Source organism: Orbicella franksi, chromosome 1 (genome assembly GCF_964199315.1).
Source record: "Orbicella franksi chromosome 1, jaOrbFran1.1, whole genome shotgun sequence".
NCBI classification, from domain to species: domain Eukaryota; kingdom Metazoa; phylum Cnidaria; class Anthozoa; order Scleractinia; family Merulinidae; genus Orbicella; species Orbicella franksi.
Genome location: NC_138145.1, coordinates 17,518,727 through 17,543,276, shown reverse-complemented (window position 1 = coordinate 17,543,276; position 24,550 = coordinate 17,518,727). Strand labels below are relative to the sequence as shown.

Genomic DNA, 24,550 nt, shown 5'->3' with positions numbered 1-24,550 from the left:
TTTTCTGTCTCTAGAAACTTAATAAACGAACTCGAGAATAATACGAGAACAATGCTAATTGTGTCTAATACAACTATTCCAGCCAAAAAACATTTGCTAAATTAAAATCAAAATCAAATAGATTAAATGACGGTTGCCGTAGTCGCAAACAATGATTTTAACATTTAATTATATCAATGACGATTTCCGTCCTTACATTTGCAATAATTTTTTGGGAAGCAGAAGTTTTTCATTTCAGTTTGCCGAAAATGATTCTAACCGATTGAATTTTCAGTCCGTCTCAAGGAACCCAATAATTATTTTATTTCCTATATTCACTTCCATTGTAGTTACATTTGTCCAAAAAGATTTGCTGGTGAGCTTCTTTGCAACATTTCCTCTGTGTTCTCGTCTTCTTCCAAATCACTTTCTTCGGCCAAAGTTTGAAGCTTAGCTAATAGTTTATCCGTAGTAACGGAGATCGTAGGTGGGTCGTCGTGAACTACATTGTTTTTCTTGTCCGGCTTGTCCTTATTTACAGTTAGCCCGGCAACTTTTGTAATCTTCGTCATGACGTTCATTGAGCCCCTTCGGATTCTCGGTGACGCTGGCATTGATTGGGAAAGTCTTCGGCCAGTAGCCGCGCCAAGCGATTGAGATCCTCGTCTTTGTAACGGTTTGCTTGCGGTGGCCATCGATACGGTTGCTACGGAGGCGCGTCTAAAAACTGTGTTGGTAGCGACAGCCAACTTACTCGCCCTGCTGATGCTAAAGCGGCGGGAAATCTGCCCAGATATTGGCGACACCGCCAACGAAGGAAGCTCACACACATCATCAAGTTCATTGTCTTGAGACATACTCTCGGTGAGACTGGAAATTGATTCCGTGATCACAATTGGTCTGGGTTTGACGCCGCGGCGAAACGCGCCCGAGACGTGTCCTTCGTAGACGCGAAAAAGATCTCTAAGATTTTCCCGGTGACTTTTCTCGTTGTCTTGACTTAAAAGGTTCCCCGGAGCGGTGTTCGGCCTATCATTGCTCTTTTTTGATGGTGAATGATTATTTAGTGATCCTCGGCTTGTAGAATCTATCCATGAACGAGGGGGAAGCTGCATGACTCGGAAAAGCGGCGACTTCGATGCCGATCGGATACTTTCTTTAGTCCTTCCCCACTCGTCAGCTGTCTTGAATTCAACATAGTCCCGAGCTCCTTTTGAAGCTTTTCCTTCTGATATGAGAATTCGCGCGCAAAAGAAATTTCCCGACTTCGACGCCACGATCAAAGGAGTTTCTCCCTTTTCGTTCAGCGTGTCTACACTCAATTTAAATCGTTTTAACTTGCTGAGGAGAAGATTTAAGACCACGAAGTTACCGGACATTGCGGCGTAATGCAGTGCTGTATTTCCTTGCTTATCTTGTGAATTGAGATCAAAATCGCTCGCTTCCTCCAACATAATCGAAACTAATTGTTCCTGTCCTCGCTTACAAGCGTGCGAAAGAGCAGTCAGTCCATTTTTGTCTTTTAAACCAACCTTCGCTCCACGCTGAAGGAGTATTTTGGCGTACTTCGCCGCTTTAGCTTCGTCCTCTAGAAAGCAAAGTTGCATTAGCGCCGTCCTCATGTCGGAATCCTTCCTGTTAATATCAACCCCGATATCAAGAAGCAACTTCACTTGAGTAAACCTCTTCTCTCTGATAGCTGAGCTAAGCGCCGCCATTTTAGCACAAGCGCGACAAAATTATGACTATCGTTTTGAGCTTGGCAAACAAGATGATCAGTTCGTTATATTTCAATTTCTTGGTAAAGCGCACATACAGCAGGTGTATTTTTCTTGAACTTATTTTGCATTTTCTTCTTCCGCTCAGTTATTGTGTTGCCATTGTTTTCTCTGCCATTAGAGACAACGTTTCCATGCCAACACCTATATCTACCAAATAACCTAATCTATAAAGGTGTTTTTGACCTATTTGTTCCATTTAAACTTATTTCGCAAGCGTCACGCACTACACATTAAACGAATTAATTATTGTTAAGCCAACCTCACAACAGATTGAATCGGAAAAAAACCCAAATTACAATCGTGTCTATATCGACGCGCTTCTGGCAAACTAACATAAGACCACGTAACGACGTTTTGTCCATCATCATACGCCTGCGAGTGCGCCACACTGGCAATTTAAAATGGTAATATCATTTTCGTCAACAAAATCTTATTGTTTTATCTTGACCTAATCTGTGGGTAAAAACATTCTTTACGTAAAACCGTAACACAGTATTTGCGACAGGTATTCAATCCGAGTGTTGTCAGCATTCATCACAAAATGCAAATTTGCTAACTACACGTGAAGTCGAAAATATACAGAGCCACAGTTATCTGAGTTCATTTTTTTTCGATGGCTTTTATATGCGTATAGTTGTTTGAAAGGTGATTATTTGGGACAAGTGAAAATAGAAAATGGTGTTTATCTAACTTTTTTCTGTTTTGATAAAAATTCCCAGCCGTAGAAATAGGGGCCGACCACAGACGCTGAACCGAGCACTGACGCAGTTAAATTCACATTATTGTTTGAAACTAATTGAGATTGATTTGGTTCTGTTAATAAAAACACAGAAAGTTAAGACAAACAATCTGTGTTTCCCAGCACGAGCATATGTTTGTTTTGTCAGCGAGTCATTCAGGGAGTGCTGTTTACTGCTTCACTCAGGACTGAAACGTCTTAAGTAATCTTCCGATGCAAAACGGTACTAGATGAAATGTTTATACTTCTGTATTTTTCAGTTATTCTTTCGTTAAAGCGCTGTTTCTTTTGTCCACTGAAGACAATTTTATTTGCTTCAAGCAAACGGAACTGCATGCCTTTTTTTATTATTTCTGAGCTCTGTCAAACCTCTCAGTGTCATCTAGCCAATCAACTGGTGACTATGTTCAGCCAATCAGGACTGTTAAAGCCAAGTACCAAATGTTTGTTCTCCCGCGCTGGGCAACGTTGCGACCCTTTGAGTGATTTTCCAAGCATCGACATCAGTCCGTGAATCAAATCAAATCTGATTTTGTTTTTTATTGGCTAAGGAAACAGCATATTTGCTTTGCTCGTTTAGAGCATCATTAGGACAAAATTTCTTTAGCCTAAAACGCATCTGTAGACAAACAGAAAAACTTAACCAAACTCGTCCATAATTTTGTAAATGACTTCAAGTCATTCACAAAAGTATAGTCTTGCGTTAACGTCATGCGACCATCTAGAAGAAAATCAGTGTGAAACAGCTAGACAGCTGTGTTTAAGACACACGAGGTCCCGCGTTCGGTCTGAGCATGCTCATGCAAGTTATCCTGGACTCTTTCTCAGGTCCCGCCTGGGTTGAATCCCTGTATAACAGGAGATGAGGGCGGAGTTCAGCGAGTGGGTTAATGGATCGCGAGCTTGGTCAGCTAAAATCCGCATTCTTGGTGCTAAACAAAATAAGCAGGCTCTGGGGTCCAGAATGTTTCACTTCAAATCTTTTGAATGGAACGAGCAAAAATATAGCCTTCGTTCACACCTGGTGCCCGAGCACCGGCACAAAATGGTGTTGCGTTCAGACACTGGTTCTCCAAGTAAGCTCAAGTACCCAAGTAACATCTAGTGCCCGAGTACAAGCTGGACACCTTGCATCCAAGCACGGGCACTGTGCTTAAATTCTGGTGTGAGTGCTTGGAAAAAGATGTGTTCCCATTATTGCCCAGCGAGAATCGTACTCCAGCACAGTGCTCGGGCATCAAGTGTGAACATAGCCTATAACACAGTGTCACCCAAACCACAAAATGAAAGCTATACCCACAAGCAAACGCGAGTGGAACTAACCGCAAGAAAACCGGAGACGAGTCTTAAGCTAACCCGGTTTCGGTTATTGTTACTTTATATAAAGCGTCATGAAATGTCTATGTTGGTTCAGGTCCTTGTTATGTAAAGTTTCCCTTGAAGGAAAATTTCAATAAACAATTGCTGTAATGCTAAGTCGTACGTGAATCCTAACCAAACCAGCCCATGTGAAATGTTTATGTTTAGCAGTATTCCTAGACATCAATTTTTGTAACCCTATTTACAGGAGCCCAGTTACGGTATTTTGTGTCAGTTTGGCCACGCACAAAATTACCTTTAAATTGAAGAAAACCTGAAAATAGTAGTTTACTAAAATAGAAAAACACCACAGAGATAATAATGAACCATAGAAGAATAAGGATGGTTAAGGATGGAGAAGATTAACACGGATTAGAAACGACGAACTTGAAAAATTAAAGCTAAACTTTTCAAGATGCACAAACGGTGACACAGCTCTTTTAAACTAAAGCCTCTCAGGGGTAACCTTGACTCACAGCTGAAAAAGAAAAAGATGTGATTAAAACCTATTTGTAATAAAGTTGTTTTTGCGTTACCAAAGAGAACCAATTAAGATGTCCATTTTTTATAACCTTTGACGTAGTGATGGTTACAATTTTGACAGGTGAAACAGGTAGGCTTTAATTATCCTACCACAAAAGAAGCCTTGTGTTGTCTTTGCTGTCAGGGTTGTGTTGTAAACCATGTTCAGCCGGGAAAAATAGTTTTTTTCTTTTTGCATTATTTATGGCAGGTACTGCGCACACGGAGATATTTATCCTTTATCACCACACCGGAACATGCAGTTTTAACACTTCCCTTGCTCTGTCAGTTCGTTCTGTTCGAGAATAAAAGCACTGAGTAAAACGAAGGCGCGAGCCAGAGGCGAAGAAAACTACGTACCTTCATATCGTCAAGAATGACTCAACTGGTTATTCGATGTCAGATAAAATATGCAATCGTCAATATTGTGACGTGAATGGTGACAGTCAGGTGTGAGATATGGAAGAACTGTCATTTAACGGCACCCTTTGGCGTATGAAAGGGCTTTTAACCTTCAAACGCGATCTATGTTATTTTAACTTCGTATAACCTCGAGACCATATCATAAATATCAACAAGAGAGGATGATCTTCTTTTGATACCAAAAAATACCTACACTAGATAATTTTTATCTTCTGTTCTCTTAGACCAGTGATACTTAAACATGGACCGGTAGCCGGCTTTTCCACCGAATTTACAGAAGAATAAAGCCCACTTAAGGTGACGAAGAGGGGTATAAACAACATTTTTTGAAATGTACAATGCCTTAAAAGTGAAATAATATCGCAAATGTTCCGCAAGTCGGCAGGTTTCATAACTTTTTCGTAAGCGGGATGAGCCAGTCACTTTCATTAACCAATCACATGCGAACAATTCATGATATTAGCTTAATTGGCGCAATATAGTGACATTAGCAGCCACATCAGTGACAGCTTCAAAGCTTCAGACTTTAACGCCGATAACTGTTTACTATTCTTGTGAATGGTGACCGGATGAGAGAAGTTCAACAAAAAATACAAGGTATGTACGAAAACGGCTTAAGATTTAAAGAAATGTTTTGCGACTCCGAGATGAGTTCCAAATAATTTGAACGGCAAATAATTTCCAAAGACTAAACAACTTGTACATTAGACACACGACGCGTTTTTAGAGATGAACGTTACAGAGCTTAAATGAATATTTTTCTTGAAAATAAATATTAAAGTAAAATGCGGAAATCGAGGACGCTCAAGAAACTAGCTAATATACGAGACTCTAAACCGAACACTACTAAAGCAAACCCTGCGAGGTACTGTAAATCTTTATGCTCGTCTTACATGCAATTCCTACAATACTGCCAATGATAAGCTACTTGCAAATGTCTTAGATTATCACTGATACACAATGCCACAATTCGAATCGACAGCGTCAATTCTCTTTATACACAAGTTGTTATTTCTATTTCTTAAAACACCCTCTATCTTCGACAAAAATAAAGGATTACATGTGATAATGAATTATATTTAAACGACTCGCGTCCAGCTTTTCTGTCCACGGCTCGTGTTGCAGGTTCCCCGACCTTGCCGCCAGTTTAATATTCGGTTTCTTCAGTTTGATTCAGAACATACAATGCGTAGCAGAAAAAAAACATTTTTTTTTTCGAGAAAGCTTATTTGAAGCTAGATTTGTAAATCCTAAAGATATCTCTGTGAAGAATATGCAACAGTTTTGGTAACCTTAATATTGCCTCCTTCATTTTGAGACAGGTGCGCGCGAAATGAAACTGAAAATATACCCTATAAATCTTAAAGAATCTTCAGTACATCAGCGAATTCATGTGATCAATTGAGAGCAGACTAGCCGGTGGACAATATGGTGGCGAAGTCATTAAATTGGGGTTCGAATTAGTTTAGCTTGAGCTACTCGAATTGAATGGTCTGCAGGCAGTAAGGTATTGCAGATCAAGACAGCTGGCATAGTGAATTGACTTGGCAATGAATTGACTTGACTTGAGGAGGAGAGAGGGGCTACAATACAATAGTTCTTGTGGTCCTGTGGCTGTCATCGTTTGAGTTACTGAGTCGAAGTTTTGCATGAAAGGCATTATAAAAAGCTTTTATCACTAACCCCCAGTGACAGATCGTACGTAGCTCTATGTGTATTACTGAAGTGCTAAAAAATAAAAGTGCAGAACTGAACAAAAGTCTAAATTAAAGAACAAGATCCTACTTCCTCTAAAAACACGAGAGGAAATTTTCGTTTTCATCCCAGCAAAGCACCACAGCTTTGTTGTTTATATGCTAATTGACATCACGTCCACTTTCTATTTTCTGCCTTTGATCTGAACATGCTGCAAGGAACATCTTAACATTCGCCGCTGTTATGTAACAAAAGAAGTCTCATGGATCCAACAGTTAAAATGATGACACAGCCTTTTCGCTGATGCATCAATAGATGTCAAAGATTTGAACGAGAAATTTGAATGCTTTTGTCAACAAGGACAGGTGTCCTTGTGTCGCGACGTTTTTTAAAACTCATTAAAAGGTTTCAAATTAGTGCTTATTTACTTTAACATGGCCAGTCAAGCAGTTAGCATTGAGGAGATCTTTCGCTGAGTGTTAAAACATGTTACAATGATCGAAACGTTTTATCGACTGACTCGGCTTTTAGGCATAGGATTTTCATAATGATTGCAGGAGTCACTAAGAACTCTTGATGGCAAATTCATCCCAGTAGTTGGTCGTGTAAATAATCGGCATTATTGTTAGCCTTAGTGTAGCCGTACTCACCCCCCGTAGGTACGGCTAAACACGTAGGCTATCAGTTCCGGATATATTCACTGACCTATTCAAGTGAATAGAATTTAATTCAGGTTTTATATCACAACTCTTCACGGAGCAGATCACCTCAGGCAAAAAAGCGAATTTAATCAGTTTAAAAGCCAAATGGTCGGTGTCAATCGCTAGTACTTTGGTGGTTTTTTCTTTTTCGTCCGAGCCTCTTAACAGACAAGTCTCTATATTTTTTTGGATACGCCGCACCAATCCGCCACAAGGCACATTCATTCAGTTCACGGCAAAATGGAAATTCATTAGGAATCTTTGTTTTACATACGTTTGCATTTCAAATATCAAATTAGAAGTGTCCACAGGGGCGTGGAGGTTCTTCCTGATTCATCAATGCGTTTCTAAGTTTTCCTAATTAAGCTGTTTCTAGCGACTACCCATTTAAAACAGATTTTTTTTTTCGGTGAGAATATCTACTTTGTCATTCGCTGACCGAGGAAAAGCTCTTATCACCATGTAGCAAATTGCACAGAAGCTGTTAGAGCAACGACGATGGCTCGCCCATTTCCACTGACCGGATGTTAAAAGTGACTAAGCTTGAATCGAAATTCAAAACGGTAAATAATGGTCTAAGACGTCACTAAAAAATATTTTGTAGTAGATGAAATGATGGCCAAAAAATTTGCCCGTTGACTGGAAGGTGCCACCAAGGTAAAAATTTCCGCCTTCCCTTTTATATTGTCACGACTTTTGATATCGAAGCGCACTTACAAATGCTTAGGGCGTCGTTACTGAGTTGTAGCAGTCAACGCTATCTAGGAAAGACGGTATATAGGTTTCGTGAAAATAATGTAGACAGCTTAGAGTTATTTTAAATACAAATTAGTAGATTTTATTGTTGTAAGTTTTCAGATTTGCTTTAACATTTAGTCCTGCTAGCATGGTTATTGCTGCTTTGTGAGCATTTTATTGAGGTATAAAGCGTTTAAAGCATTACTTATGTACAGAAGAGAAAAAAAAGTCAGTGAATTAACGAAACAGCCGGCATCACCAGCATTGCAAACATGAGCACGCACTGGCCATGACGCCACGGAGTGCTCCGGTTGGACAATGAGTGCACCTCGAGCCAGAATAGCTGGTTAAACAGCCATGCATTCTTTCTTTTTTATAAGAATATAATGTATTACAATATCGAGACTAAAAACTGCGAAATTTTAACAACATTTTAAAAATAAACCCGAGGCTGAGATTTGGAAAGGAATATAATTTTGTGTGTTGAAAATTTGTAAATACAATACAGTTAATGTTATGTTTTTAACTAAACCGTATAACGGCAAAACTAGCCAAAAAGCAACAAAACCAGCACTAGCCGTATGTTCGATACTAATAACATTTCTGCAAGAAGTTATGTGCGTCAAATTAGGCTTTGATGCCTGCAGGCTGGCTCCAAACTTACGTTAACACCATTCATACACCAAATACATTCGAAAACAAAAATGTCATAAACTATAATCTAAGAATATCCACAAGAACATTTTTAGCCTAAAATCGGTAGAAAAATATGAAGATTTAGCCTTGGCCGGGAAAACAATATTCTTATTAATAAAAAAAGAGAGTTAAGTCAGTTTGAACAAGAATTCCAGGTCGATCGAAGGAGGCGTGGGAGAAGGTCCCCCAAGGCACGAAAAAAGATCAGAGCACCTTCTCAGGTGATTAAAGCGGCTTTCCTGACACCTCGCAATCAGTGGTCCAAATGGAATGGCGTTTTAATAAAACAAAACTGTACTCCTTTATTAAATCTGTACAACGGGACTGCTAATTTACATTTTCTTCGACCATTTCTCCAACGCTCAAAAACTCATTTTCTTCTAAGATGCGAAGAAGAGGGTGAATCGATCGCGTCTTGAAAACGACCGACCATATCCAGCCAAAACTAGAAATCGGCCTCAAATTCTGGATCAACCGGAAATGAACTGTTCTATAATCAGTATTAAAATCACCGGCTGGTTGATCCAAGGTTTCGGCAAACAATGGGGTCAATTTGCATTGTACAAAGTTGAATCTTCTTCGCTTTTTAGTACCAAAAAAAAATATTCCAGTCCTATATTTTTGTCCCCGTTATTGTGTAAACTGAAATTTAATGCATGGACAACGAAACGTCTTTGTTATTTGTTGTTGCCCCCAAGCAATTTATTTTGAGTTCAATATTTGACCTAGCAACCTTTGTTTTTTTATTAATTTAGCTTGCTTTTAAGTTTGGTTTTAGTTTGACACAAATTGAACTGTTTTCAGGCTGCTAAAATTTACCCAAGCAAACTCCTGTAGCTTGCTTGGGTAGCCTCTATCCTACCATTTAGCATGGAGTGCATGTACCAACCGCCGCAAAAAGCTTTGCTGTATATTTACGAGAAGGATGTCCGTATGATTTTGTTTTCCATTGATTTTAATTCGATTCCTATTAAGAGATGATCAGGGGTGACAAAAACGGACAGAAAATAGGACTGACATAACGCAACAACCATACGCACGATCAAAGACAATTTGTTCGCTCTTAACGAAATAGCTTTTTTTGCTGCAATTCTGCACGTTCTATTTTTTTGAAGAGTTCAAGTCGGGATCCGTTTCTTTGGTCCACGCGTTTCCCTGTTTATTTTGAGACAAAACGGACTTTTCAATCAAGTTGATTTGTATTTGTTCAAAAAGCCAAAACACTGAAAAGCCATTCACTTTGCGCCATTTAGTCACGTCCCCTTGCCCCTGTGTTTACTTAAGGACAACCACCTGTCGTAAGATAAAATCGTGTTGTATAATGTTTTACCGTCATTTCTAAGTTGGACCACTGTACCATTCCAGTCTCCCTGTGTATTAAAAGTAGTCTTACCTAGAGGACAGGTTTGTAACTCATAACCCAGGCGCTCCTCCATAGGCACGTAACGCATTATAAGAATACTTACTTCCAGTGAAGACACTTGTCTAATTTCTTTTTATCACCTCTCTTCCGTCACAGCGCTGGAAACTGACAGTATCATCAATTTTCAAGACTGAATGGCGATGTCTTCCTGTCTAAAGTTTTCCTTTCTCGCCGTTTTATTGTTGTGTAATGGAAGTCTTCGTGTCAACTGCTTACCCCAGCAAAGATCTGCTTATAAAGATGGCCATATAGTGTTGGGAGGCCTATTTGATCTCCATCAGAGCGCAGGCAACAACAACTATTGCGGCGATATACTCGGTACTAATCTGGGTTACGCAGAGGCAATGGTTTTTGCCATAGAAAGCATCAACGAGAACAATACCCTTTTGCCGAATGTCACCCTCGGGTTTGATTTACGAGATTATTGTCTGCGTCCTGCTATGGCTGTGGAAACCGCTTACGAACTGGTCGTGAAAAGCGATCATCGTTTCTCGCTCCAGAATTGCACGAACTCTACGGAATTCAACGGGTCTAAGTACGGCGGACTTAAAGAAATAACAGGGGTTGTTGGGCCAATGGATTCCGCAAGTGCCATAATGGTTTCAAGTTTGTTCGAGATAGCACACATCCCATCCATTAGCCCGCTGGCAACAAGTGTGGAGTTGAGTACTACTCTATACAGCCACTTTTATCGAACGGTTGCTCCAGACAATTGGCGTGCTAGTCTTTTAGCTGACACGGCGCAGTTCTTCAACTGGACATACGTCGGTGCAGTAGCCCTGGACGACTCGTTTGGACGTTACGGAATCTGGGGAATAGAAAAAGAAGCTGACACAAGAGAGAACCTTTGTATTGCCTTCAAAAGGTTTGTTCCTCGCGCCAATCATTTGGACAGTATTCGAAAAATTGTATTCGATCTCAAGCGCAGTGAGAAAGTTACAGTTGTTTTTATCTGGCTTTACGGTGAGTATGCACGGTATTTTATGGACGAGGTCGTTAATCAAGATCTTACTGGCCGAACATGGATCTTTACCGATGGAACCACACCAGGAGATCCATTCTTCACCAATGTCAGCTTTGCGGGAATTTTGAATGGATCATTTGGGATTTTGCCTAAGGCTCGGCCCAGTGAGCAATTCCAAAAATACTTGGCCAATCTGGCAAAGAGGAATTTTACGGGCAGCACCCACGCATGGTGGAAGGAGTACTGGATTTACATGGCAAAGAACAACAAATTGCTGGATACGTCATATCCATTTTCAGTTCCAATTGGTAGTCCCTTGACAAGCAGTCCTTACATTTCGTACACTATTGACGCCGTGTACGCATTTGCCCATGCTTTGCACAACATGTACACATGCAAAGAACCACACAGCTTGCTTACGGGCGGTAAATGCCCAACAGTACAGCAGTCGAAGATAAAAGGAGACGAATTACACTTCTACTTGCGGAATGTAAGCTTTCAAGGACTGACAGGAACAATAGAATTCGACAAAAATGGGGATCCGCTTGACGCGAGCTACGACATCGTGAACTTCAAAAGTACTGGCAAGGACTTTTTGGAAGTTCGCGTTGGCTGGTGGGCGAGGAAAACCAGCCCTAGACTTCACCTTAATCTTTCAAACATAACTTGGAACAGTCCGAGTGGATTCAAAGGTGTTCCGTTGTCAGTATGCTCATTTGATTGCAAGCCAGGTGAGCGAAGAGTGGCAAAGTCTCCTTGCTGTTGGGAATGCGTCAATTGCCCCCGTGGTACAATAAACTCCAATGGCATTTCTTCAAACTGTTCTGAATGTCCAGAGAGACAAAAACCCAATGATGAGAGGACAAAATGCGTCGACCTTCCTCAAAATAACTTGAGCTGGAATACTTCTGCCATAGCAGTGACCTGCACGGCGGTTACAGGCCTGCTTTTGACTATTCTATGCATTGTAGTTTTTGTTAAGTATCGAAACTCGCCAATTGTAAAGGCCTCAAACCAGGAGCTCAGCTTTCTTTTATTGATAGTGGTGGCTTTATTATTCGTGTTGGCCTTTCTATATCTATTGACTCCCACAGACCTTTTGTGCAGCGTTATAAATATCTGGCGATACATCGTTCATACTCTATGCGTGTCCATACTCCTACTGAAGTCAAGGAAAATAGTGAAGGCTTTTCGACTCGAGGGTCGGTTACCCAACGGTCTGACATCCGGGCCAAAAAAAAGAAAGAAGAGCTTCCTTTTCAAAGGACAAAGACTTCATTTACTTGGCTTGTTATCTGTACAGGTCATACTGATCGTGGCATGGACTATTTCCGATCCACCATCTAAAGAAACGATCGTTCGCCCACTTCAGTACGTGTTCATTGTTTGCAAACCTTTCAGATCAATAGCTGGCGAAGTCCTCTTAGCCATGACTATAACCACTGTCCTTCTCCTTGCGCTTGCGTGCATCTATTACGCTTTTAAGGGAAGGAAAATTCCCGAGAATTTCAACGAAGCGAGATACATCGGCTTTTCCATGTACATTGTTCTGCTATCCTCGGCGGCGTATTATCCCGTGGAATTTGGCCTTGAGGGCTGGTACGTAGGCATTATTGGCGGTGTAACCACTCTCGTGAGCTCCTTCGCTCTTCTAGGTTGCATGTTCGGACCGAAGGTTTATGTCATTTTTTTCAGTCCTGAACAAAACACGCGCGAGGCAATTAGCACAGAAATTGCCAAGTATTCACTTTCCACCTCTGCAGCCACTGCGATAACAAGCAAAGCATCGCGCGTAACCCCTCAGGTTAGTCCCGAGTCATCAATATGAAGTAATCAAAGAAGTAATCATCTTGGTAGGAGCCTTCCACGGCCTTTGCTTTTGCCATGATCACTTCATATGGTGCCTAGTAACGACCTCTGACAAAAACCAAGGGTCAAGCCAAATGATTTTAGGACTGGATTCCGAGCGACAGAGATACTTCAGCGTTGTCCGGAAAGGAAACCCGTGAGAGATGTCGCGTTTAAGCTCAGTGACCTTTATTTACATTTTTGTCAGTTCTACTTGTTCGTATTTGATAAATCGTCAGATAAAGGGGTATTCTCGAGAGGTTTTGAACAGTAACAGTTGAGATTGTGTCTTGACGAGTTTATGTCTCGATGGAGGAGGGAAAAAGTGATTAAAACTTACACAAAGTTAAGTTACCGGCGTAAGTGAAGTGAGTGAAATTCAGTGTAATAAAGTGGAAGCCCCCTGGTTAGGTATACAAACGAGTTTACAAAATGTTAGTTATAAGCTAATTAAGAAAGTAACCAATATTTGACATCTTTTTCGTAATTTTAACAAGCCACAAATAAATGATCAAGCTGGTTATGCTTCTTGTTGCCATGCATTGGATAACAAACATCTGCGCAGATTTTTGTGTGTACATATAAAATGTTTGGATTAATTAAGAGCATGGATTCTCCAACTCTTTTTCATTTGTGTGGTGCATTGGAGATGCAACAGACGTTTTCTTCTTGCAGGAGAACCTCGTCAAGTCAAAAATCAACTTGACAAACTCCACTAAAGTTAACAGCGACATCCCAGTGAAAAGACCCAGTGAACCTCCAACGCTGCTAATAAGGTCTTTGAACTAATAGCGAAAAAGAAAAGTTCATAGATAAGTAAACGAAGAAGCGAAGTATAATACTTTCAATCAAATTAATGAAGTGACGTCTGCAGTCAAGTTTCCCCTCCCCAGTTCTCTAATGCTTATTTTGCCAAATTCATATAGGTCGTGCGCTGGAAGTAAATGGGTTATAAGGTCTTTGGATAAAATCTAATCGAGTGACCAGCTTAAGCAAGCCACGACGACGACGACAACGGGAACGTCACCAAACATAAGGTTTAATGAGCAAAACAACAGCTGTGCACGCGCGTTGTAAATCTTAGTACATTTCTTTGCCATCCTCTGCAAAACAACAACGTGAAATGACCAGGTTCTGCGACGACGACGAATAATATTTCGTATTTCCATTTGAAATTGAACGCTGTCGTAACTAGCTAAACTGCCTGGCGGAGGCTAACTACTGAACAGTGTTTTTTCAATGTGGTACTGTTTGTTTCCGATATTTTTGAAAAACAAATGTTGCACCCCCGGAAAGCAAAAACGGGTGTCATATTTCACCCTTACCTTCGCATAACGGGGACCTCTCTACACCGGCCACTTTTCTCCGTCTCCATTGTGGAGAGGTTCGACTGCATGTGTATAAAAGTTATTTCGCCAAACATCACAGCGAAGCCCCGGATATTGGCTTACCTGATACCTTGGGTGCTGCGCGATGACCTCCACTGTCATGCTTTTGTAGTAGATATTAACTCGCGCCAAATTTCGTCTGTAAAATAAACTGAACTTACGGACTACGAACCAGTTTGAGACAAGAAGTAAAAGCTTTTCCCTGAAGGCTCCAGGAATGCGGAAAAGGAAGAGGAATTGCAATGGAAATACCAATAAATTCGGCTTACATGGGTAGTAGGGGTAGAGTCTAAGTAAAGAACTGTGCTTCTAAAAGAGCTCGTACCCGGAAGAAAGTTGTTACTTATGAAAGCGGAATACGAGCGAAAAGTGATCTAACCTGGCTTCGGAGAGATTACTTGTCACGTTTGAAGCTTTATTTCCCAGCATGCTTCGTAGACGAGCCTGTTGTTGCGCGAAAAGGAAAGAAATTCACATGTCTTGCCTCTTGGTGAAGAAAAGTACAGATGAATAACATTAGGCAACAAATTCGAGCTCGTTTTTGTTGGAAGAACAACTCACCAGAAGCCCGTCTGTTGGCCACGTAGCAGACGATGTGGAAACTTGAAACTCAAACAGCCTAAGAAATCACGAACAGCAACAATAAACAAAACAAACAAAAAGAAAACAACTTTCTAATCAACAATATTTGTAAAACATCGTTGTCGTTAGTCAATTTAGTGTTTGTCTCGACTCGCCCTACTCATCAACAAACACTAAACCTGATTAGAACAGTCTTTTGTATGCAACTTGTATTAAGAGGAAAAATTCCGTCTAGACGGCTCGTTTAGGAAAGCAGTTAGGAAATTCGGCAGCGCGAAAAGTAAAGGTAAAGCGAGCAACATTGTTTATAGGTCAGTAACTTTCTGTTTAGACTTCTAAAAGTCCTTTCCAATAGTACTTCCCTGGCCTGTTGGTTTGCTTCGCTCGAGAGAGATGGATAAGCGAAGGATTAAGCTAGGGTCGACTTGTGGTAAGTCTACTTTTTGTTCAAAGCTTGCATGCAGTTTGTGGGCAAGCCAATCTGCACACCTTATTCGATGATTTGCAACCGTGAACACTTGACATTTTTCTTACGTAGTTTGCTGATTATCGAACGAGGGCTCTTCATGTTAACAGGAGCATTTAGCGTTTGTGTACCTTAAAAACGCTAATCTTGAGCTTTTATTCTTTAGTCACAAAAAAAAAAAACAATGAACAAAAAATGCCAAGTGTTCACGTTTCGATTGTCCTTACTGTAATGCATGACAATTATAAGCAAAGCCAGGAATTACATTCAATCTGGCTTAGGGGCCGAGTAATCCCTTCCCAGAAGATCAGCAATGTTTTCCTTGTATTGTGATCGCTTATTTGAGTTTGTCTCTTTATAACTACTATGCAACAGCCTTGTTCCCAGGGTCTCCTTTCTCTCCCTCCGGTAGGGCGGATTAGAGCCCCGGGGAACGAGGCTGATCTTGCTAATTTTCTTAGCCGTTTCTTCGGAGATTTTAGCGTTTTCAGCACCCCTTCTTTTTCCCGAACTTCGAGACTTTCATTCGGTAAATAAATATGGTTTGCTCTCGCTCCTTAGGCCTAGTGTTAAGTTAAATGTTTGGACATTTTCTATTATGATAGTTCATGCACAGCAGGACCCATTTTGTCATTGAGTGTATTGAGATTCACTAATTTTTTCGTCCTCAGCACGCACACATCAATTTGTATTGTCTCTAACCCCGGGGCAACTGAGGGCCAATCCAGCTAGCGACAAGATAGAGGGATTGAGTGAGTCCTAACCAACCTTTCAGTCTGCCTCCGAGTGTGATTCAATGGGAGTGAGGGGAACTCAGAGCTTTTTCACAATTTGAAAGGGTTCCTAACTGAGTTTGCCTCAACATGGAACACTCGATGATAAACAACGACCAGTAAAGCATGCACTTCATTAGTTACAGATGAACTAGTTGATAGTTACTTGCAGTCTTCGTTGCACGGACATGTGATATTTGACAGTCTGATCTTGTCGTTAACGTCCCTGACGCATTGACCTGTACATAGATAGGGAAAATGCATTACAAATCACAGCTTGTTTTTAAGGAGCCCTAAAGAGTGACATGAACACACGTTACTAAATTTCTAGAAAGATACTTAAAAGTTCTCAGAGTCCATTTTTTAGGGCGTGGCTCAAGTAATGCTCAACCCCTAAGGAAAGATTTCCACTGAAGTGGTATTTTTTTACGCTCAGTCTAAATTTAAATAGAAGAACAGCTTTAGTTTTCACCCAATCTTGGCGCAAGTTTTCTATTTTCTCACGTTTCTAAAATCGCCTCACCTTGCGTTGAATTAAACGGATTGCAATGTGGGGTAATTGAGTATTGAATATCAGCACATCCACATTCTTTCTTTTGACTCTCAGCAACGCAGTACTTTAGACATGCCTGAAAATACAAGTTACTCAAGCTTTAGAATTAGATCATGTTCGTCCGGGATTCAAAAAATTATCAATGGTTACTATTAGGTGATTTGATGGAAAAATGTGAATCATTGTTAAAGTGTTTATGTGTTCAGAATAATGCCAATTCGTCTAACTAACAAATCACAACTAGCAGAAAAAATAATTACTTGGACGTGTAAGTGACGTAAGCAACGATTCGATTTCTTTGGCGCTGCAGCTGATTGGAGAATAAGACAATGTCGGATATCGGACGAGGTACATGGCACTTATCCCATTTAAGGGATGGTTTTACTGTTCGGCGCATGTGTAAGCTATGACGTAAGCAAAATCGATTCTATAGTTTAGGGAGGACTAATGGATCGAAGCGAGTATGAATATAATGCTATCATTACACGGTGAATTTAGCTGAAATTAAAGTTAAATAACCCTTGTCTGCGCCCTGTACACTTGACTTACCATCTGCGAGTACTTGTAAGGAAGCTGGCTGTCATCACCAAGGTATCCACAGTATGTGCCCTCAAAAGGGAAGTTAAGCCTTTTTAACATTCGCTGTAAAGTAAATGCGTTTCAACGGCGAAAATACTTCCTTGTCATATTTGATATAAGTTTCTCAAACTCATTAATAATTCATCAAGTTTAAACGAAGGAAATCATGAACGCAACGGTGTTTGGATATCTGATCTTAATTAGTATAGATTTTTACGATTTTATGATTTTATTTCTCCATTTTCTCCTTAGTTTTAGTTTCGTTTGAGAAGATATATCAAACACTCAAGAAAGTGTTTGACCACATTTTCAAACACTTCTAAGCTCGTCACAAATACTCCGCTGCGCCGCTCGTATTTTTAATTCTCTTCTCGGTGCGTTTAGAAATCTGGTCAAACACTCTTTTTCGTGTTTGATATATCACTTTCCTGTTGCGTCAATAATTCCAAATGTTGTCATACTTTTCATAAGACGTAACTCTTACAAAGGAATTTAAAGCCTTCGTAAAGCTCAACGAACGACTTAAAGAGCAGAATTCGATGGTGGGTGGGACAAAAGTTGTAAACTTCTACTACAGCTATGGATTTTTCATTTTTTCGCAAAAGCATAGTTAATGGAGGAGAATGGTTATGAAACGCGCAAATTTCTTTGTAAAAGGTTTTTGTTCGCTGTTTTGGCCTTGACGGTGCACAAAACACAATACTTATTTACTGAGAAACTGAGCAATAGAAACGTTGTGGTTACGTAATCATGCATAGTGTATGAGCGCAAAACAAAAGATTGTGCACGGTCGTAGACCTTCCAACATAGATCTTGGCATCTTTATTTGTTGCTTTGATGTTTGCCGGGCTTCACAACCATTTCCCGTTATAAACCATGGCAAAAGTGGGCCTGAAAACAGTAGAGAAAGTGATGTATCAAAAGAAAAAGAGGTTTTAAACTCACTGCGGTGAAACCAATGTTAGTGACTTGCCCTGGTGCCACAAGGTATCCATTCTCCTCAGGAAAAAACTTTTCTTCTCCGTTCGTCACCTCAACAACAGCGCCATACGATTCTGAGAAATCTCCCAAGTATTCATCAGCTTCAATGTTCAAGAGCAGTGACAAACCTGTAACACGGAGGAGAAGCCGTTGTAAAACTTGAAATTATACTGAATTTATGTTTCCAAAACTAGAATGTTGTGCTTGAAAGATGTTAGAATATCACCGCACGGTCAGTCAGCAAATGCTGAGGGAATCCAAGCTCTCTAACTAATGGACTTCGTAAAAAAATTATAGTCGTTAAATGAACAACAATGAAACTGAATCAATACAAAACATTCTTTATTCTACCTGCAGCCCATAGACTGATGTTTACTGGCTTAGTTATGGACTTAGGTTGGGGTTATGAGCTTGAGTTATGGTAACTGCTTGCTAAGCATAGCATAACTGGCTTTAGAGATTCCTGCTCCAGCGATCACGCGGTCCAGCTGACCTTAACACCTTTTCATTGGTGCAGATGTTAGCGCTATCGCGCGCATTTTCCAGGCTGTTCACAAAGTGGCTTCCATTTTCTACAGACATTGTCGAGGACGCGAGTAAAATACGAGCCACGCAGACTGAACGAGCGCGCCGGAATGGAGAGGGGTGGAGGTTGGGACTTTGTGCCTTCTCAGTTGTCTGTTTTACGCGACCTTCCATTCGTTCCCTCACTTATAAAGTGTATAAGGAAAACAGGAACGACCGCGGACAGCCTAGCGTCTTCATTCGGGTCGCTGGCTCACGCGAGCTGGCCATTTTCTGTTTTTAGTAGACTTTCTCTATGTTAGAATTTTTTTGTTCATTAGTGTAACTCGATAGTCAAAACTAACAAAGAGAACAAATTTGGTCAGCTACTTTTGCCCAATAACAGCTATTTCAGACAACTGGTTGTACATAATTGAATAGTTCACCATTCTGATTTCCCGGTGCACTGATGTTCTGAGTCATATTTTCGGCCCCAAACACGTAACAGTTTCCATATTCATAGTTGGGGAACCACGTGAAGTTTCTAGAAAGAATGGAGAAAGGAAGAAAGGATACAGTTGAACGAGTGCTGACTGAGAAGAGCTGCTGAGCCCATCGGGCTTGGTGCAGTAACATGGAATGACTGAAACTGCTGAAGAGCAGTAACAGCGATAAGAATATTCTCGCGTCCCCCTGGATGAGATCCTAGTCCCTCCGGGTTGGTTCTCTCTTACATCGGCTATATAAGTATGTTCGGCCCCAAAGAGTAGGGTTTTTTTAGATGTTTTGGTCAGAAATAGGGTACCAATTTTGGACATTTTGTTCTCAAATAGGGTATGCTCTTTGCACTCTAACCTTGAACTGGGTATGTTTTTAAGAAGAAGCTACTTTTTCTTCATAAGACCATCAACAAAAGCCCTTCACAAAGCCTTTAAAATCGGTCTGAACTGGGGAACTAATTATAAGACAGGTCTGAAAAAGGGTATTGATTTAAGGGTCAGGTCTTAAATAGGGTAGGAAATATCACAGATTTTGGTCTTTAATGGGGTTAGGGTTTTGGGAAGCGGGCCGCACACCACCACCCTATATTTCTTGGAGTACCCCACGGGAAGGGACTAGTCCAGCGCAGGTTTGTCTTGCGACCCAAGCATTAAATTCACCAGAACCCATTTATACAGATTAAGGGAAAGCCACTCTGGGAGTGAAGTGTCTTTCCCAACACGCAAACTCAAGAGACGAGACGACAAGAGTCGAAAAGAGTAGAGAGTTGGCGTTAGCGTTCATACTCTTGGGACAGATTGAACTCTCGTCAATGTTCGTCAAAACCCATTCTTTTTGGATGCCGGATTAATGAAGAGAACATTAAGAAAGTTAGTCAGCCAGTTTATCAGCCAGCAAGCTAGCTAGCCAGTTGATTTATAGGTCGGTCGGTCGGTCGGTCGGTGGATCGGTTAGTCAGTCGATTGGTCCTTTGTAACAGCAGCTTACTCTGGGCCGCAAACTTCGCCTTTCCAGTTGCATTCCAGTATAAAATCCTCAGCTTGATGTCCAATTGACCGTTTGACGTCGTTATCAAGTGATGCCAACAAGGCTTTTTTGTAGGACTTCATTTGCTGCCGAGATCCTGCAACGTAAAAGACAAGAAAGATTCGCCAGTCGGCAGTAAATTTTATTGACCGGGATTTCCATACAGCTCCAGCAGCACGTAGCATACTTCTTATTTCTTTGCACGACAAATGTTAATAACGAAAAAGATTAAAGTAACTGTGCATTTTATAATTCTTACCACTTTGGCTGACCTGTTCCCAAATTGGGTTCTGCGGAGTCATTACAAAAAAAAGAGTCATACTAATGGCAAAACTGCTTCATTTAAAATAACTTTAAAAGTCTACTAATTAATTTAAGGAAGTTAAATTAAATTAAGACTGAAGAAATCAATTTTCATTTTCGTAATTAGAATAACGTCGTAGATGGCAAACTGCTCTTATCAATCATAGAAAAACACGCTTCATCCGCATTAGCTTTATTGATTATATCTTCTCCCCCCACGCTCTCTCTCCCCCTCCCCCCCCCCCCCAACCTCCGATAAAATAACACACAAAACTGAATCAAAATCAAGTTGTTAACACGTATTTAACAATTAGGTTACGAGCTCGATATTTCTATTTAAACAGTAGAGCGTTTCTGTCGAGGAACTATCGGCAGATACTTGCCCCGCGGAAGTTTGATGTTCTTAAAACAAATATTTGCCAGAGAAGCGAAGCTTCGAGGGCAAATATGCTAGTTTCAAGAACATCAAATTTCCAAGGGGCAACTATCGGACCGATAGTTCCGAGACATAAACACTCCATTGTCTTTACTGTTCACCACTAAATTTTCTTCCGTGCGCCAGTTCAAAAATCATATTGAATTATTTTTAACTTTTGTAGATGAAAGCCGTAAAAGCCAAATGTAAAATTTGAAAAAGAAAACAAACAAAAACCCTCTTAATACAACTTCAACTAGTTATTTTCTATAAGCCCGCTTGTTTACAGAAATATTTTCACGGACGAGTACTATCCATCCGGGTATTTTCCTCGGGCGGGCACTATGGGCTGATAGTGTCTCTCCGCGGATGAACACTATCGCGTCACGTAATTAGTTTAAACCGATAAGAATCGGAGAAAATTTAGTGGCCAACTATAACGCGTGATAGTTGATGAGCGAGCAGCCCGAGTCAACTGTCACGCATGGAAATCGAGAGCAAAGTTTAGATATAGATTATGAGCTCGAGATTCCTATCACGCATAGACATCTAGAGAGAATAGCCTTTAAGTTATTGATTTAGTATACAATTTAGTAGTCTCTCAAAACTTGATCTAAATCCTCTTCACAGACACTTCGAAAACGCAAAGAAGCGGCCGCCATTTGGTTAACAACCGCACACTGCTAGGATACTCACTATCCACAACAGAATAGATAGTGAGTAGCGTAGACAAAAAGAGAACGGTATTCGTCATACAACGCTGTTAATAATTAAGTGGCAAAACACTGAAATGACAGTGGAGTTAGTTTGTGACGGCCGAGGCTGTTATTAAAATAAACGCTCACCGTTATTTGCCCCATCTTTACGACCTCGTTTAAGGCCTGTCTTCTCAACGCATTCATGTTGCAAACCACAATGGCGGGAAACTCAAGATCTTCGGCATGTTTCATCTCAACTTTGACATCGACTGGGTACGAAAAGTACTCCGAAACGAGACTAAATCCCTGGACGAGCGTATATGTCAGGGCAGCTAGTAAACATAACAACCAAATAAGTCTTTCTATTGCTGAAGTAGCAGATGCCAGTCTACCAAACCCATGAGCGGTAGTTTCGGAGCAGAACTCTCGAAGTTTCCCAATTGCCCCACTGCTACACTTTTTCTGCAAGCGGGTTTCAGCCATCTCTTCAAACCTGAAGTTGCAAAGAGAAAAACCTTTACAATGGCAGAAAAACACATTAACTGTCAATTAAATCTTCGCAACTTAAACTGGAACGTAAAAGAACTAAGAAGAAAGGGTGAAAAATTTACCTCACAGAAAAATCACCATCACTGTTGAATAAAGGAAGTGCTCTTCATTTACACTCCTTGATCAACCGCGAATAATGAAGGTTTCTGTATCTGCATAACTTTTTATTTCAAACACAGTTTTAACCACAGGGGTTGCTGATGTTTTCTTTCACTCTTTTGGTCTGTTTGGGGTCGTGCGCCAAGGTAAACATCACCTTTGTCCTTTTCCTTTCATGACTTTCCTTGGATGTGAATGCCTTTTCTGCATTGTTTTTAAGATCCCTTAAACATTATTCCTATCGTTCGTGGTATAACTAATTAATATTTTTATAGCATCACAGCGGTTACACCCTTATTTTTAAATAGGAAAATTGTTTTTCTGTCTATCTCAGGCTAATAATTCTTATTTTTCCACCAATTTTGGGCTGAAAATATTTTTGTGAATAGCTTAAGACATTTCGGTTCGACTTTGGTGCCGATGAAGTAATTTGGGAGCCAGAATATAAGAAATAAAGCCTGATGTGACATAAATGACTTCTTGCGGAAATGTTACCAGCATCAAACAAAGGGTTAATGCTGTTTCTGATGTTATAATTTTAATATCTTTACAAATTTTCAACACAAAAAATTATATTCTTTTCAAATTCTAAGCCTCGGTTTTATTCTTAAAATATTCTTAAAATTTCGCAAATTTCGGCTTCGATATTCTTATAACTCCAGTGTATTATATAAAAAAGAGTGTACAGCAAATTTCAATTAAGCAGCTTGAAGACTCGACTGGGATTCAGAAGTCTGCCCTCCGAGTTTAGTCTCTCGAGCAAAAAAAAAAAACGTAAATCTTATTTGCAATGGTCATACACTTCGGATGAGGATGACATGGACTTCTTCCCCACATGGATCCTTGCAAGTCTTTTATGACTTATTTTCTACTTGCATGGGGACCCTTGAGAAACTAACAGGTGGGATTGCCATTTTTATTAAAAAAAATCCCGCTAACTGGGAGGTTAAAATTGCTTTTAATTCTTTCTTAGTTATTATCTCAAAACACTTTTTGTGACTCATCGTGGTCAGTCATGGGGGGCTAGTGGTATACCAATCATGACCTAAAAAGAAAAACCCATTATACCCAAAATTTGCCCTCAAATCCATGCGAAATATCAAAATTGGGAAAAACAAGGTATACTCTATACCCATAAAATGTCCAATTTTGGAGTCAAAATACCGTATACTTTATTTAAAATCCCCCTGTATACCGCATACAAAAACACTCACTGATCGAGCCTGACTTAATAGGGTCTTATAGCATTTGAAAATATGAACTTGCTTAACCCAGCGGCGATAACCTTATAACTCTGTGCAATATCGACGGATTCAATAGTCAGTTTGTATAAACTGTCATAAACTGCCGATAAGATTTGAAACTCGAGATAAAAAGTATTTTGTTTACCTAGACGGTAATGAACTCGCTGCATGTAATCTCTCGCGGGATTTATTCTAAAGGAAAATATGGATTCAAAGAGGGTGAAAGAAAACCGCTTGTAACTAAATAAAGTTTATTGCACATGAATAAATTTAGGCCTCGAAAACTTTTAACCACTTTTAAGTGACAAATTTGGATCATTAGTAGCAGCTGCGCAAACCACCCTATGAAATTAAATTTGACTAAACCTGAAAATGTAATTTCCGTAATGAAAAAATACTATAACATAACTCAAGATAATAAATTAAAAATTAACGGATCACAAATTTTAGAGAGCTTGCTTCCCTGGTCACAGTAAGCTGGTGAATTTCAAGCTTTTACAAAAAGATGGTAATGGAAACCATTATCAGTGTGTCCTTGTCTGCTTCAAGTTAACTTCTAACTGCCCGTAAGTCATCAAGAAAAGTCGAATTACACAACAAACTCACATGTGGAAGATACAATCATCGTTTTTAGAAGGAGCCCCCTGTTTTCAGACTTTTCAGGCGTTCTCTCTCTGATTTTCCCTGATGATTTTTCTCTTTTCTCAACATCTATTCTTCCAGTACAACGTAGTATAAACCGCAAATTGTGTACATTCCGTTCTACTTTCATATCACTTCTATTCTGACTTTCCGTTAGTCGCTTGTGTTTTTAGAATTATTTAGGCGGGCCTAAATAAAAAAAACAAAACAAAACAAAACAAAACAAAACAAAACAAAACAAAACAAAACAAAACAAAACAAAACAAAACAAAACAAATATAACTGTATGCAACGACCACAACAAATAGACTTCTGTTGTTCGTAATGGATTGAAATTTGGCCCTCTGCCCCACTGGGGGATGATGATGTTGACGATGAA

General features: G+C 40.1%; 3 protein-coding genes and 1 long non-coding RNA gene across 6 annotated transcripts in view; 2 read left to right on the top strand and 2 right to left on the bottom strand.

Annotated features, from left to right (window-relative positions):
• Positions 1–107, top strand: part of LOC145494132 (uncharacterized) — a 6,436-nt gene extending 6,329 nt beyond the window's left edge. For both annotated transcript variants that reach the window (XR_014050240.1, XR_014050239.1), the window contains one exon: positions 1–107. This exon is cut by the window's left edge and continues 2,233 nt beyond it. This is a non-coding gene — a long non-coding RNA (uncharacterized LOC145494132).
• A 111-nt stretch (positions 108–218) lies between these two features.
• Positions 219–1,973, bottom strand: LOC145483519 (uncharacterized). The gene has a single exon (XM_081462046.1). It carries the CDS (start codon positions 1,695–1,697, stop codon positions 330–332), a length of 1,368 nt encoding a protein of 455 aa, XP_081318172.1. The 5' UTR covers positions 1,698–1,973; the 3' UTR covers positions 219–329.
• Positions 1,974–3,217: 1,244 nt separating this feature from the next.
• Positions 3,218–13,450, top strand: LOC145494052 (extracellular calcium-sensing receptor-like). Of its 2 annotated transcripts, none has more exons than XM_081473530.1 (2): positions 3,218–5,400; positions 10,153–13,450. In XM_081473530.1, the coding sequence occupies exon 2, from the start codon at positions 10,191–10,193 to the stop codon at positions 12,846–12,848; it is 2,658 nt and encodes an 885-aa protein (XP_081329656.1). In that variant the 5' UTR covers positions 3,218–5,400; positions 10,153–10,190; the 3' UTR covers positions 12,849–13,450. The 2 variants fall into 2 exon arrangements, with proteins under 2 accessions (XP_081329656.1, XP_081329649.1); XM_081473523.1 differs by having other exon boundaries at positions 3,218–10,037.
• Positions 13,451–13,463: 13 nt separating this feature from the next.
• LOC145494121 (epithelial sodium channel subunit alpha-like) lies at positions 13,464–22,545 on the bottom strand. The gene is made up of 12 exons (XM_081473589.1): positions 21,785–22,545; positions 20,481–20,511; positions 20,183–20,318; positions 19,141–19,238; positions 18,155–18,318; positions 17,180–17,272; positions 16,601–16,706; positions 16,244–16,316; positions 14,818–14,875; positions 14,636–14,700; positions 14,320–14,395; positions 13,464–13,653 (listed from the first exon to the last, which is right to left on the bottom strand). The coding sequence occupies exons 1-12, from the start codon at positions 22,118–22,120 to the stop codon at positions 13,468–13,470; spliced, it is 1,422 nt and encodes a 473-aa protein (XP_081329715.1). The 5' UTR covers positions 22,121–22,545; the 3' UTR covers positions 13,464–13,467.
• Between the last annotated feature and the right edge of the window lie 2,005 nt (positions 22,546–24,550).

Excerpts from the sequence above, each read along its gene's own strand:
- LOC145494121 (XM_081473589.1), bottom strand. The coding sequence starts at position 22,120 with ATGGCTGAAACCCGCTTGCAGAAAAAGTGTAGCAGTGGGGCAATTGGG. Across the intron at positions 20,512-21,784 it reads TAAAGATGGGGCAAATAACG|AACCCAATTTGGGAACAGGT; the intron begins GTGAGCGTTTAT and ends ATGACTCCGCAG. Across the intron at positions 17,273-18,154 it reads CTAACATTGGTTTCACCGCA|CGAATGTTAAAAAGGCTTAA; the intron begins GTGAGTTTAAAA and ends TTTACTTTACAG.
- LOC145483519 (XM_081462046.1), bottom strand. The coding sequence starts at position 1,697 with ATGGCGGCGCTTAGCTCAGCTATCAGAGAGAAGAGGTTTACTCAAGTG.
- LOC145494052 (XM_081473530.1), top strand. The coding sequence starts at position 10,191 with ATGGCGATGTCTTCCTGTCTAAAGTTTTCCTTTCTCGCCGTTTTATTG.